Consider the following 12,148-nt stretch of genomic DNA (forward strand, 5'->3'; position numbering starts at 1 on the left):
GGCAAGTTACAGATAATTACCATGTCATTTCTTCTGTGTATATAGAACCTTATGCCCAACAAAAAGTCCAGGGAATATGCAAAGGGGCAAGAGCAACAATAATAAGGGCCATCAATCTATTTTTATGCATCTGAAAACAAAACTGACTGCATCTTTAGAGCTCACAACCCATGTACGTTCTCCTGAAGGCATACACACTGCTTCTTCCAGAGCATGGCTGCACCAAAACCTTACCATTGTTAGGAAATAGGCCTTACCTGCAGCCTCGCACTCCTAATCCTTGGGTCATCTTTAACCAGCCTCTTGGACACATCATTTTAGGTGCTGCAGCACAAGCAGTACACGCTGTATTCAAGGTAAACATCGTCTTGATATTGCATCGCATGGATTTTAACTTCAAAAGAGAAAACAGATGGAAAGAAGCCCAGATTAAATTGTTACCCTGGCCACTCACCTTGCCAACCTTCAGTATCTTTATCAAGATAGCACCATTCTTTAGACAGCAGTGGGGAGGGCAGGGACCAGAGCAGCACCATGCACTCAGGCGGGCTAAACCATCACGTCACACTGCCACATGCCGCTCTGCTCGGATCTCAGCTGGAAGGCAGCAGGGTAGATCACAGCTATTTTATCTTTCCCTTATGCCTCACAGCAAAAAATCTAACCATTTCTAAAATAATCATAACTGCTCACTGTTCATACAGGAGGTGCTCCAGTCCCTCATCATCCTCGTGGCTTCCTCTGGACTTGTTCCAACAGTTCCATGTCCTTTTTATGCTGAGGACCCCAGAACTGCCCACAATGCTCCAGGTGAGGTCTCACAAGAACAAAGGGGCACTGCCCTGAGTTAACAACCCTTGCCAGAAGACACTGAATTAGAAAGCAACATAGCATTTCTTTTCCATGCCACTGACGTGATGCAGTTCACTGGTGTTCCATGGGTCCGAAGAACCACATACATTAGGTCAGTCTATGACGCAGAGCCCAGGAGCCGCTCACACAAATCAATCTCATGGCAACTGTCTTCAAGGTGTGTGCGAGGGTGGAGAGGTGGGGATTAAAACGAAAGGTGTTCTACACTTCTCTGAACACCTGAATGGCCCTTCATGCTTTTATCCTAGATGGAAAGGGCTCCAGAAACATTGGCAAGACAACCAGGCTGGACGCTTGGAGAATTCACGTGGCCGGTGATAAATTCAGCATGAGTCCTTCCAACGCAAGCAGAGTAACCTCAGGGCTCTAGGTTTCCTCACAGGGCTCTCCCGAACCCCCATAACAATTAACTCTACTTCTTCAAATGAAACACAGCCTGAGAGACAAAAACCATGCAGCCTCAGAGCGGATCAGCATCAGCATCAAAAGCCAACTTGTGACTAAAGCTCATGATTTTACCCCAAAAGCACTAAAGCATTCCCTCGAATTTCTACACCCCTGAAGGGAAGCAACTGCATGGAAAACTCATTGCTCATTTTAAAGGAGACAATGCTTGCCACTGATGGTGACAGAGAAAACTGGGGGGCACAAGGTGGGCTTGCCCAGAGAGGTCAGTGCCTGGAAAAAGCCCCATGCAGCTCACCTCAACTGTGCCTCTGCAGGCACTTTGTGTTCTAAAACCAAAGCCATGAGATCAGATTCTGAGAGGAGGCCTTGATCTGGGATCTTTTGAGCCTACCCTGAAGAATGGCCTTAAAGCAGCAGCCCTCCTGGGCTCAGGACTTCTTGTTTTGGGCTCCCATCCGCAATCTTAGCTTTGCTTCCTCTGAACTTTGGCCTAAATGCATATATTTGCCTCAAGGCAAGGCAGGAAGCCCATGGCTTCCCATCAGTTATCAAGAGCTCAGGAAGACCCTCCCAAATGATAGCCAGCAGACCCTGTCAGGAAAACCTCCTGAGAGATAACCCTCCAGTCCCAGCTCTACAGAGACATCTCCCGGGAGCGTTTTCCTGACTCACACCCACATTCCCTCTGCCTGGAGCTGTTGAGCTTTTTCTCATCTCCATGGATCCATCTTCTGGAGCCCTCCATACAAGAATGCTGCCCAATGAAGAAAGAGATTTCTGTGTCTGTGGTTGCCCTTCACATAGACAGTAATTCCCAGTTGCACATCTGGGGCTTTTCTTACTGTACAGCAACCTCCACTTCCTTTAGTAGCAGGATCCTCAAAGAACCTGTTATGTCAAGGGTTACCTGGCATTAGGAACAGCTCGAACCCAACCTGAGATCCACCGAAGCCACCTGTCCATGTCCAGTGAGCACCAGCTTTACTCATTTTATGCAGCAGGGCAGAGATCAGCTTTGCTGCTCCTTGTATTTCCACCCCACTGGCACACAGTGCAGCCAGAGATTTCCCCTTTCTCATAGGGCAAAACAGAGAAGACGGCCCCTATGGATGGATAAACGATGTGGTGCCTCTGGAGCACGTTGTCTTAACAGTGCTTGATGTGCTAGGGAAGTTGCCCATCTAACCAGCTGATTCAAGGACAAATCAGGTCTTCAGATTAAAGCTGGGCTTTTGAGAGGACCCAGCTGAGGCCAGGCACGCAGCTGTGACAGAGCAGTTCACCTCCTGCCTTTCTAGTCTCACCCAGTCCCAGCTGTAACCTTCACTGGGACAAAGCTTTGTAAAGAGGAATGGGAAGGTGCCCAAGGAAGAAACACAAAGGTTGATGCCTTCCCATGGGTTATGATGTTAACACGGTCAGAATCACCCCACAAACCTGTATGAGACGCCGGAGCCACCCTGTCTGTATGGAAAAGACCACACAAACATTAGAGCACAAAATACCAAATGGAAACTCTCCAGTCTTCTATTTCATCTGTACTTCCAGACATCAGGAGGTGGCTGTCAAACACAGCTGGGCTATTAAATGTGTTCTCCATCACGCTGGTGGGGGAAGCCATCGTTATGCTCACATTTTCCTTTTCTTTCCTTCATCAACGTGACTCCATTTCTAGATGGAGACGGACACTGGAGCGAACGGCTATCACTCCTCCCTTTCGGCATCTTTTGTTACTTGCAGCCCTCTAAGACAAGACAGATCATTGTGGAATCCCCCCTACCCTACTTTCCTGGGACACTTCATGATCTGCAGGCAGCTTTCCAGTAAGATCTTCCCCTTTTTATAAAGAAAGACTCCTGTGTCAGCAGCAACAGGCAGGAGAAAAGAGGAAGAAAACAGCTGAGTGGAAAATAAGAAAGATATTTCCTTTCTTATTTGAGTGACAGAACTGATGAAGCAGTCATTTTGTGGAGGGTTTTGCGTCTGAAGAAAGCAGAAGAGGGAATCAAGGAACATAAATGCAGCTGTTTGAATAGTCCCATTTTGGAGAGGATGAAAGAGACAGGAGTTTGAGTCAGAGGTGGCTGCTGGGGCACAGCCTCGTGATAAAAAATGAGGCTCTGCTCCCTTGGGTACATCTGACCCCGGCTCCTAAGTTTGAAGATGCTGGAGAGGAAGCAGCGAGAGGAAACGTCTGCTCCCTGTGATGCAGCAATGCTGCCTGGCAGGCTGAGCATCAGTGAGGTGCTTGGTGGCTATGGCAGGGAAAGGGGGTGCAAACAAGTCACTATTGTATAACCAGGTGATGTTGTGAGCCTGGACCGTATCACACTGGGGGTACAACACAATGGAAAAGAAATACTGGGGCTCTCAGAGGAGGCCCTTCGCAGAAGACATCGGGCTGTAGCCAAGAGAAGTTAAGAGCCAGGGTGCCTCTGTCCACACTGAGCTCTGTCTTGCTAGGGCTGGGCTGTGCTCTCTCCCTGCACTCAAACACATGCATGTGCATGAGCAGCCATTGCCCTCTGTGCTTAGCTGAGACGTAACTGAGCTTCTGAAGGTTGTAGCGTTTCCTTCTGCCCTCTCTCTTTGACATGGAGGTCCTTCCTTCTCAAGGGCTCATGTTTCTCGTGCTCCACCTCAAAAGAATAAGCTGGAGAGGTTTTTTTAAGGGCTGCTTTCATTCCCCTCCTTTTCACCCTTTATCTTTTCCTCCCAAACTGTAACACAAATCCTTCTGCATGGCAAAATCTCAAGGAAGAAAGAAAAACACGCTTGGACGTCAGCGTTTGGCTCCAACAATCCTGGGAGCTGGTTCGGGAAACATTCATTATCTAATGAATCACCAAGTTTCCAGCACATGTGCCCTTTACAAAACAGAGCTGTAGACGCGTGCTTGAGTCATTAGAGTCCTGTACCTCCCCAAGACGTTTTCAGTAACGCTAGCTGAACAGACCAGTGTCTTCTGGACACAGAAACCCTTCACTTTTGCCCACTTTCCAGCATGAGGATGAACCGCCCAGCTCGGAGATCACACAACACAAGACCTGCTGTTGCCCTGGGTGTTTCCTACTGCCCCAGCTGCAGAGCACTGGAGGCACCGGGATGCAGAAAGCACTTCCCCTGCCTCCATTCACCCTCCGGTACAGCCTGGGATTGGCCTCCCCACAGCAGAACAGCTCTCCTGGCTCTCACAACTGCTGCATCTTCCCCAGCCCATGCCAAGAGGCAAACACAGACCAGATGAGGCTAACACATCTGCTGTCACCTCTGAGCCACCACAGCAGAGCCCTGAGGTAGCATCCCTGAAAGGCTAGCACAGAGTCTCTCTTTTCTCTCTTAGTAGCCCCTGCAAGCCAACAGAGGGCTCTTGTGGAATCAGCACTTCCACTGCAGTCGGATCCAACAGCCATCCTAAGCTATCAGGACTTCATTAGACTCAGATTTTTCCTTATTTCCCATTATAACTTCTCAAATGTTTCTTCTCTTTCTCCAAAAGAAGAAACCTTTTAGGGTGGAAAAAACCCCCAAACCAACCCCTAAAAGGGAGTTATTTTACCTGGATTAAATAAACTGCTCCAGATGTGTTTCAAAACACTGCCTTCTCTGTGAGCGGGTACTTATTACCTGATGCAACTTTTTCATGTCAAGCCAAACACCTGAGTGCCTTGAGAAATCAATACAGCATCCCAAGGTGAAGAGACATAAATCTTCACCTCCACCAGTTGAAGATGTGAGCCCGTGCTTCTGAACTCACAGAACCTGTGCTTCTAGACAAAGGAAAACCACCAGCAGAGCCACTTCTTCATGTGATGATCCTACAAATTAAAAGCTCATGAGGTTCTTACCTTATTTGTATGCTTATTAATCACTTATGGCCCTTTTGTTAAGGGGTTTATACAAAAGCTTCCACCCAAATGTCTGACTCAGAAGCATCTTCTCAGTGCTCTGGCCTTTTATCAATGGAGTCTTTCAGACTCACATGCACCTTCCTTAGCACAGGTCTCTCCACTCCCCACAAGGCCCATCATTGTCTTTCAAGACAAGACAACCCTTCCATAGCTTGGGTCCCCACATTTCCAAATGCTTCCACAGCTTCTGACTTTGCAGGCCACTTCGTTCTTCCAACAGCAGGACACCAGAAAGGCAATGGCAGAAGACAGTACAGTAGGAACGAGTGTGAATTCTAGCCTATAGAAGGTGGGATGCCTCACCGTGGAGCCTAGAGAGCAGATCTACAAAGGCATCATACATTCTTCTCGGTGCTGCTGCTAAGCACAAGAAGAGGGATAAAAGAACCAAGGGAAAACTGACAAAACTGAACCAAAACGGAAGGTACTCCACACCGCTCACCGGGGAGCTGCGCGGAAACGCACCCGAAGCAAATCTATTCACCCTGTTGCAGAGCATCAATTTGATGGGATTTTTAATTCACTTATTTATTTTTAATAAAATTCTCCTGGGACGTTTGTGGACCTGTCCTGCCGCAGGCTGAGCTCCCATCACACGTACTGAAGGCAGCGGAAGGCAAAGATGCTGAGTATATTCCTTTCATACTGCTACTTTCGCATTCAGTGTGAAACAAATCTGAAACTCAAGCAGCTCCCTTCAACCTTATTTGTAGCTCCTCAGTGTAGACTACACACATACATACCTACACATAAGCAAAGAAGACACTTTACAGTCCTGGAGCTTAATTATGGGTGTTATCCTACATATAACTAAAAGCCAGTGGAAAAAAGAAGTTTTGGGGAGGACTATTTCATAACATGCAACCACCGAAATACGAAGAGTCATTCAATGAACATTCAAACAACGACTCGCAGGCTTACCTTCTGACTCTGGCAGTCAGCTGTGGGAGTGAAGCACGCTGCTAAGAAGAAAACCAGCAAGCCAGGAGGATGCATTTTCATGCTCTCCCAGGCAGGACCCTTTCCACAGAAGGGGTGGCGATAGAGGCTGCAAGTTCTGTAAGATAAGACCGCCTACTATGAATCAGATCCAAGAAAAACCAGAGGTTAAAAGTAAACAGGGAGAGAGCATTTTCGCACTGTGCTCTGGGGCTGCAAAGCCTTCCGAAGTGGATCTGCTACTTGGAGTGTTACGTCTGAATCAACACCACCTTTTTCTTTCTTTCTTTCTTTCTATTCTTACTTCAAATGCACAAGCAGAACTCCTTAGTAAAAGGTTTACTCAAAACAGGAACATCTGCGGATTTCCTCTTACATATCAGTTCAAAACAGAAGGAAGGAAATCCTCAGTTTTCAACTAATTGCAATGAAAAAAGGTTAACTGTATGCTTAACTGAAGGCAAATCCAAGGGGCAAACTTAAATACCATGAATTCATAAAGGGTAAGTTAATTTCCTTTTATCATTGATGTTAGTGTGCCCACACTGCCTCAAAGAGAAGGCAGACCTGATCATTGCCTATCCCAAAGAATACATGAACAGAGCAATGCAAATGACATGCTGTGCTTCAGAGGAATAATGCGAGCACATTGTATCAATCAAGCAAGCAAGCTCTTTGGGTAGGCTTTGGTATTTAAAATATTTAAGTTTCTCAGCAGGAAAAGCATCAAATTTTGCAGGTGCTATGGAAGCAATGGCAAAATACATCATTTTCCAAGCACTCTGCTGACAGCTTGATGGATCCAAGGAACACCTCCATAGCACTTAGAATAGGAAAGCCCTAAGATTTGATTTGAAAAATACACGCTAGCCTGAGGTATGGTCTGCAATTTATTTTCTCCTTTTGAACACCAGAAATAACCAAGAATTGATTATCAACAGATTTTACATGGACTTTGTCTCCCTATGCTACCGAGAGAACCCACAGTACTGAGCAGTCTAAGGACTGCTTCTGTTAGTAACAAATCCTGTTTCGGTTTTGAGCCATTGATAGCACGTGAAGGTGCCTAAATGAAGCTAGGATAAGAAGCTGTTCTTGTCTTTGCACAAATAATGGAGAGCATTAATGTTATTTTGCCCCCTGCATACACACACACACACGCTAACATATGAAGGACACACAAATTGCAGTACTTACTAGTGCCGTCAGTTGTGCTTCACCTCTTCTTCCATCCTACAGAGAGAGCCAGCATGATGGACAGCCAGCACTGTTATATACCCTGCACTAACAGGAAGCAGATAAGGCACACAACCATCCACTGCAGCCCATGTGAGAAGTACCAGCCCACAGCTCAGTCTGACGACTAAGCCCACTTGTCCTGCTCCAGGCCAAGTGCAGCCCTGGGACTCGCACTGCCAGCAGACGGGCACTCAGGGGGTTCACACAGCTCCGGAGAGCACTGGGTACCCTGTGAGCCTGTGAAATGGGGCAGGGTCCACATGGCTCAGACCACCTCTGGTGGGATGGCAAAGTCACAGATGGACAGCGAGAGCATCCTCGCAGAGGGGGATTAGCGTGGAAGCTGTACAATGCTTTCTGCAGCCACAGCACGGAACCACACTGGCCACACAAACAGAATGAGACTTCTGGTCTTAGGCACACACATCTTTAACAGGCACCCAGAAGGATGTTGACTGCTGCTTGGTGGGTTTCCCAAGAGCTGGGTAGATGATATAAGGATTATGTTGTTGTCAGAGATAGCTAATAAGTTTTTAAGGTGAAAACAGATTACCCTGAGGCACCTGAAGAGGCACAGGCACCTTTTAGGGAATCTTCAGGCCATTTTCTAACTGAGTTGACACAAAAATGGTACAGGGGAAAAAGGACACAGAAAGACTGATTCTGAGCCCTCCACTGCCGCCTGTCATTGCCTATCACGAGGAAACTAGGAAGGGAAGTGAGAGACGGCTTGGTGACATTCCCATCTGATTTAAATCAGATTCACAGCAACATCAAAAGGTTCCCAGCCAGCTTCTTTATCTATATATCATTTAAAGACAAGCAATACAACAGCAAAATACAAGTTAAAAGTGCAAACACTGAGCAGTACCATTGCACCACAGCAGAGCACAAGCTGCAAAACCAAAAGATCATCTGCCATCAGACGCTGCTTTCCTGATCAAGTGGCATAGCCAGCATGTGTCAGCCGCTGCCCATGAACTGCTCTGAGGGAATGGAAACCCTGATCAACTTTGGATCTATGTGATTCTGAGAATTAAGGAGGTGAAGCACCAACTGCCTCCAAAGTAACGGGTGGCCAAGAGCCATTAATAATAGTCAGAGCACAGTGGAAAGATGCCAAGGTACTTGTGGTGGCTTTGTCAGCAAAGGTGGCAACACCAGCATGGAAACAGCACAGGGGGCAAAGCTGGGTGAAAAAATCCTACTGCTCCACTTACACTGTTTCTGTTCTTGTCTAATGGATGGGTTCCTCCTAGGAGACAGATGGACTTTCTCATGGATGGCATCAATAAAAATCTTATGACTTAGAGACCAAATCATAGAATCATAGAACAGTCAGGGTTGGAAAGGACCTTAAGATCATCCAGTTCCAACCCCCCTGCCATGGGCAGGGACACCTCACACTAAACCATCTCACCCAAGGCTTCATCCAACCTGGCCCTGAACACTGCCAGGGATGGAGCATTCACAACCTCCCTGGGCAACCCATTCCAGTGCCTCACCACCCTCACAGGAAAGAATTTCCTCCTTAGATCCAATCTAAACTTCCCCTGTGTAAGTTTGAACCCGTTACCCCTTGTCCTGTCACTACAGTCCCTAATGAAGAGTCCCTCCCCAGCATCCCTATAGGCCCCCTTCACATACTGGAAGGCTGCTCTGAGGTCTCCACGCAGCTTCTCTTCTCCAGGCTGAACAGCCCCAACTTTCTCACCCTGTCTCCATACAGGAGGTGCTCCAGTCCCTGATCATCCTCGTGGCCTCCTCTGGACTTGTTCCAACAGTTCCATGTCCTTTTATGTTGAGGACACCAGAACTGCACACAATGCTCCAGGTGAGGTCTCACAATGCATCGGATTGATTTTTTTGATGGCTCTGCTTCGTCCAACACCCTTCAAAACTGTCAATAAGTAAAAAAGTCCACTGCCCTCACTCCCGTCTACATGAGAGCAGCCCATAGGGAGGCATCTGCACAAAGCATTTAAACCTTCTAAGGTCCCACAACAGAAGATCCTGAGATGTCAGAGAGCTCAACATCTGTTTGCTTCTAAACAGTCCGGAGTTTACACAGGAAATACCCAGTAGTGCATTAAGAATGAAGCCATGGGACTTGCTGTCATTAGCAATTATAGGAATATGTAAGACAGGAAAACTTGGGGGGAAAAAGCCTGCATCAAAAGGATGCTCCATCCCTGCTCCATCCAACACTGCTCCACCCCTGGCAGTGTTCAAGACCAGGTTGGACGAGGCCTTGGGTGAGATGGTTTAGTGTGAGGTGTCCCTGCCCATGGCAGGGGGGTTGGCACTGGATGATCTAAAGGTTCTTTCCAACCCTAACTATTCTATGATTCTATGATTCTATAGGCAAGACTTGTAAGGATCTAATGACAGAGCATGTGAACGACCCTGTGGAGGCAGGGTAGAAGGATTTTCATTCACATCCTAGCCAATATCTGATTAAACAGGATCGTACAAATCCAGTTTTAAAACATGCAGCAGTTGTTGTCAGCTGTCTGCCAGCGTGCTTATCTGCGAGGTTTAGCACGGGGGCTTTGGTTTCGTTTGGAAAGCCCAGGGGTTGACTTATCAGCCAAGTGTCTCCCTGGCCCATTCAGCAGAAGGCAGCTGGTTCAGCAGCTGAAGTCATAGATGTGGGTCTCGGAAGCATCCCCTTCAGCTTCTGGCCCTGACACAGACTACTTCTGTGAAACACTGATAATTTGCCTTGTAGTGTGAGTCTCACAAATCATCAGCAGGTCGCTGGCAAGCAGCCCTCCTCACTTGCTGTTTTTGTTTATGCGTTGATGAAAGGTTGGGTCCTCTGGAATAACCTGTCCAAGAGCTGGCATTTGTTTCTCTGTGCACACATCAACATTCAGAGCTGAGAAACTGCTGGCAAAAAAAACTACTCAGCCTGTTCCATGGGGAACAAAAGAGTAGCCTGGATAAAGGCAAAGGATACAGCTACGACCGCTTCCAGCCTCTGTGCCTGTGCCACACGTCGCAGTTTAAAATGCTGGGTCACCAGCCCTCCTTCTGCCATGGCGAGCATGGGCAATTTCCTGCCATTGAAACCTCGTGTTTAAGAGATCTTTAGAGGAATTACAGAGCCGGGCCAAAGGGTTTGCCATATGGACCACGGGGCTTCTGCTGGAGCTCACCAGTTGGTGACACCCACAGAGGGAAATGGACCCTTGCTCCACTCAGAAAGCTGGGAAAGAGCATGAAGTCTCTTTGCTCTGAATTCTAAGCGTGCAAGAAGGCTATGGGTCTGAAGAGGTACTACCAAAAGATTGAACAGACCACTCCAGGAATGCCTGTGTGTAGGAAGAAGGCCAGCTGCACCACTCACTGAACCTACCCCCGAGGCTCTCGGTGAAGAGACTTGGCTACAATCCTGGGTTTTTTTTTTTTGCCTTTTTTTTCATCTTGGCAAACTGGAAAGTGCAGGAATTTTATTAGCAAAAACCCAGAAGGGTCGCACAGGAAGTAAAGAGGAGGTCGCTTATCTCTCTCTCACACGCACACACATGCAGTGGTCCAGGCAGAGAGGTAGAGCTGCCCCAGCACAGCCTTGTCGCGTCAGGCAGGAAGAAATGATCCCAGCTGCTCACATCCTGTTAGGTCAAAGCCTCGACGGGCAGCAGTACAAATGTCAGTACAGAAATGCTGGGAGTCCTGGCCTGTTCACTGCTATTGACTCCCAGCTCCTGAACCCACGCAGCCTGCAGTGAAAGCCAGCTACATACATCCCATCTCTTGGCTTTATTTTTGTACCTTTCCCATCTATTAAGCAGCGCTCTGGCTTTGTTCTGGGACAGTCAGGCACTAAACTCCCCACAGATACTGAATATGAAGTCTGAGTAAAAGTCTTGCTCAGGCTGAGCTATTGAAACTCAGCACCCGCTCACACCAGCATGATCGAAGAGGCAGCGTGCTCTGCTTGCCCATGGTGATGCTGCTTATCCTTCACGTACCATTATCTATAAGGGATAGAAAGGGTGTATAATGTGCCTGTCTGAGAACAGCGTAATAGAGATAGGAGTTTGGATTCCGCTATCCCATCATTTTAGAGACGATGTGAGCTCTTGTCACCCCCTCTTAAAGTCTGAAGCACAAGGGCTTTGTGCCCACCTTATCAACCCCAGCTGTTACTCCTTTTGCACCTATTCAGGTGTTGGGGTTTTTTTCTAGCTTTGGCTAGTCTTTAGCACTTTTTCGGTCTAGTGAGTCTCATATACCCCCTTTTCCCACACCAAGTTAAGGCTTTCCGGGTTACTAACTGCCCTTCAAAATCAGGTAGACAGCAAGAGACAGAAGTTTGCAATCTGCCTGCTCTGAACCACACCTCATGCTTTTCCTTGCACTGCTGCTTCTCCGACTAGATTTAGTACATTCAAGTAAGAAGTGGCAGCATTTTGTGTTAACTCAATTAAAAAAGAAACTCCTTATCAAAGCTGACAAGACCGGGAGAACACGTCAAGAGGGCTGATGCAAATACACCACCATTCAGTACATCGACAGGCAGGCAGGTCAGAGGGTGCTGTAAAAGCAGCGCGGAATGAACACAGGCCAGACAGGACGCAGGTTGCGCTAGCGTGTTTTGTCACACAGAAAGCAGCTCAGCCCAGCTCAGCTCAGCTCAGCACCTCATTTACTTTCCTTCCTAACGAAACTTATACGCGATTTTCCAATTGTAATAAAGGGGAAGTGTGAAAACTTGTGGCCAGATCTTCAGCAGATGCCACTGAACATTAAGTAATTGCATGGGTCTCCCA

At 47.5% G+C, this 12,148-nt stretch overlaps 1 protein-coding gene across 3 annotated transcripts in view; it reads right to left on the reverse strand.

Moving 5' to 3' along the window:
• STAB1 (stabilin 1) overlaps window positions 1–12,148 on the reverse strand; it is a 65,137-nt gene that overhangs the window by 50,384 nt on the left and 2,605 nt on the right. Inside the window, exons 1-3 of one of the 3 annotated variants that reach the window (XM_061458375.1) lie at window positions 7,329–7,450; window positions 6,114–6,249; window positions 258–394 (exon numbers count right to left, since the gene is read on the reverse strand). In XM_061458375.1, coding sequence (XP_061314359.1) covers window positions 258–394; window positions 6,114–6,194 — 218 coding nt within the window. In that variant the 5' untranslated portion in view covers window positions 6,195–6,249; window positions 7,329–7,450. Of the gene's footprint in view, window positions 1–257; window positions 395–6,113; window positions 6,267–7,328; window positions 7,451–12,148 lie in introns of those variants that run through there. The other 2 variants (XM_061458374.1, XM_061458376.1) reach the window with 2 other exon arrangements.

This window comes from Pezoporus flaviventris, unplaced genomic scaffold (assembly GCF_033815535.1).
Source record: "Pezoporus flaviventris isolate CSIRO_AGI_PZ_B2104156 unplaced genomic scaffold, CSIRO_AGI_Pfla_v1 ptg000026l, whole genome shotgun sequence".
Lineage (NCBI taxonomy): Eukaryota > Metazoa > Chordata > Aves > Psittaciformes > Psittacidae > Pezoporus > Pezoporus flaviventris.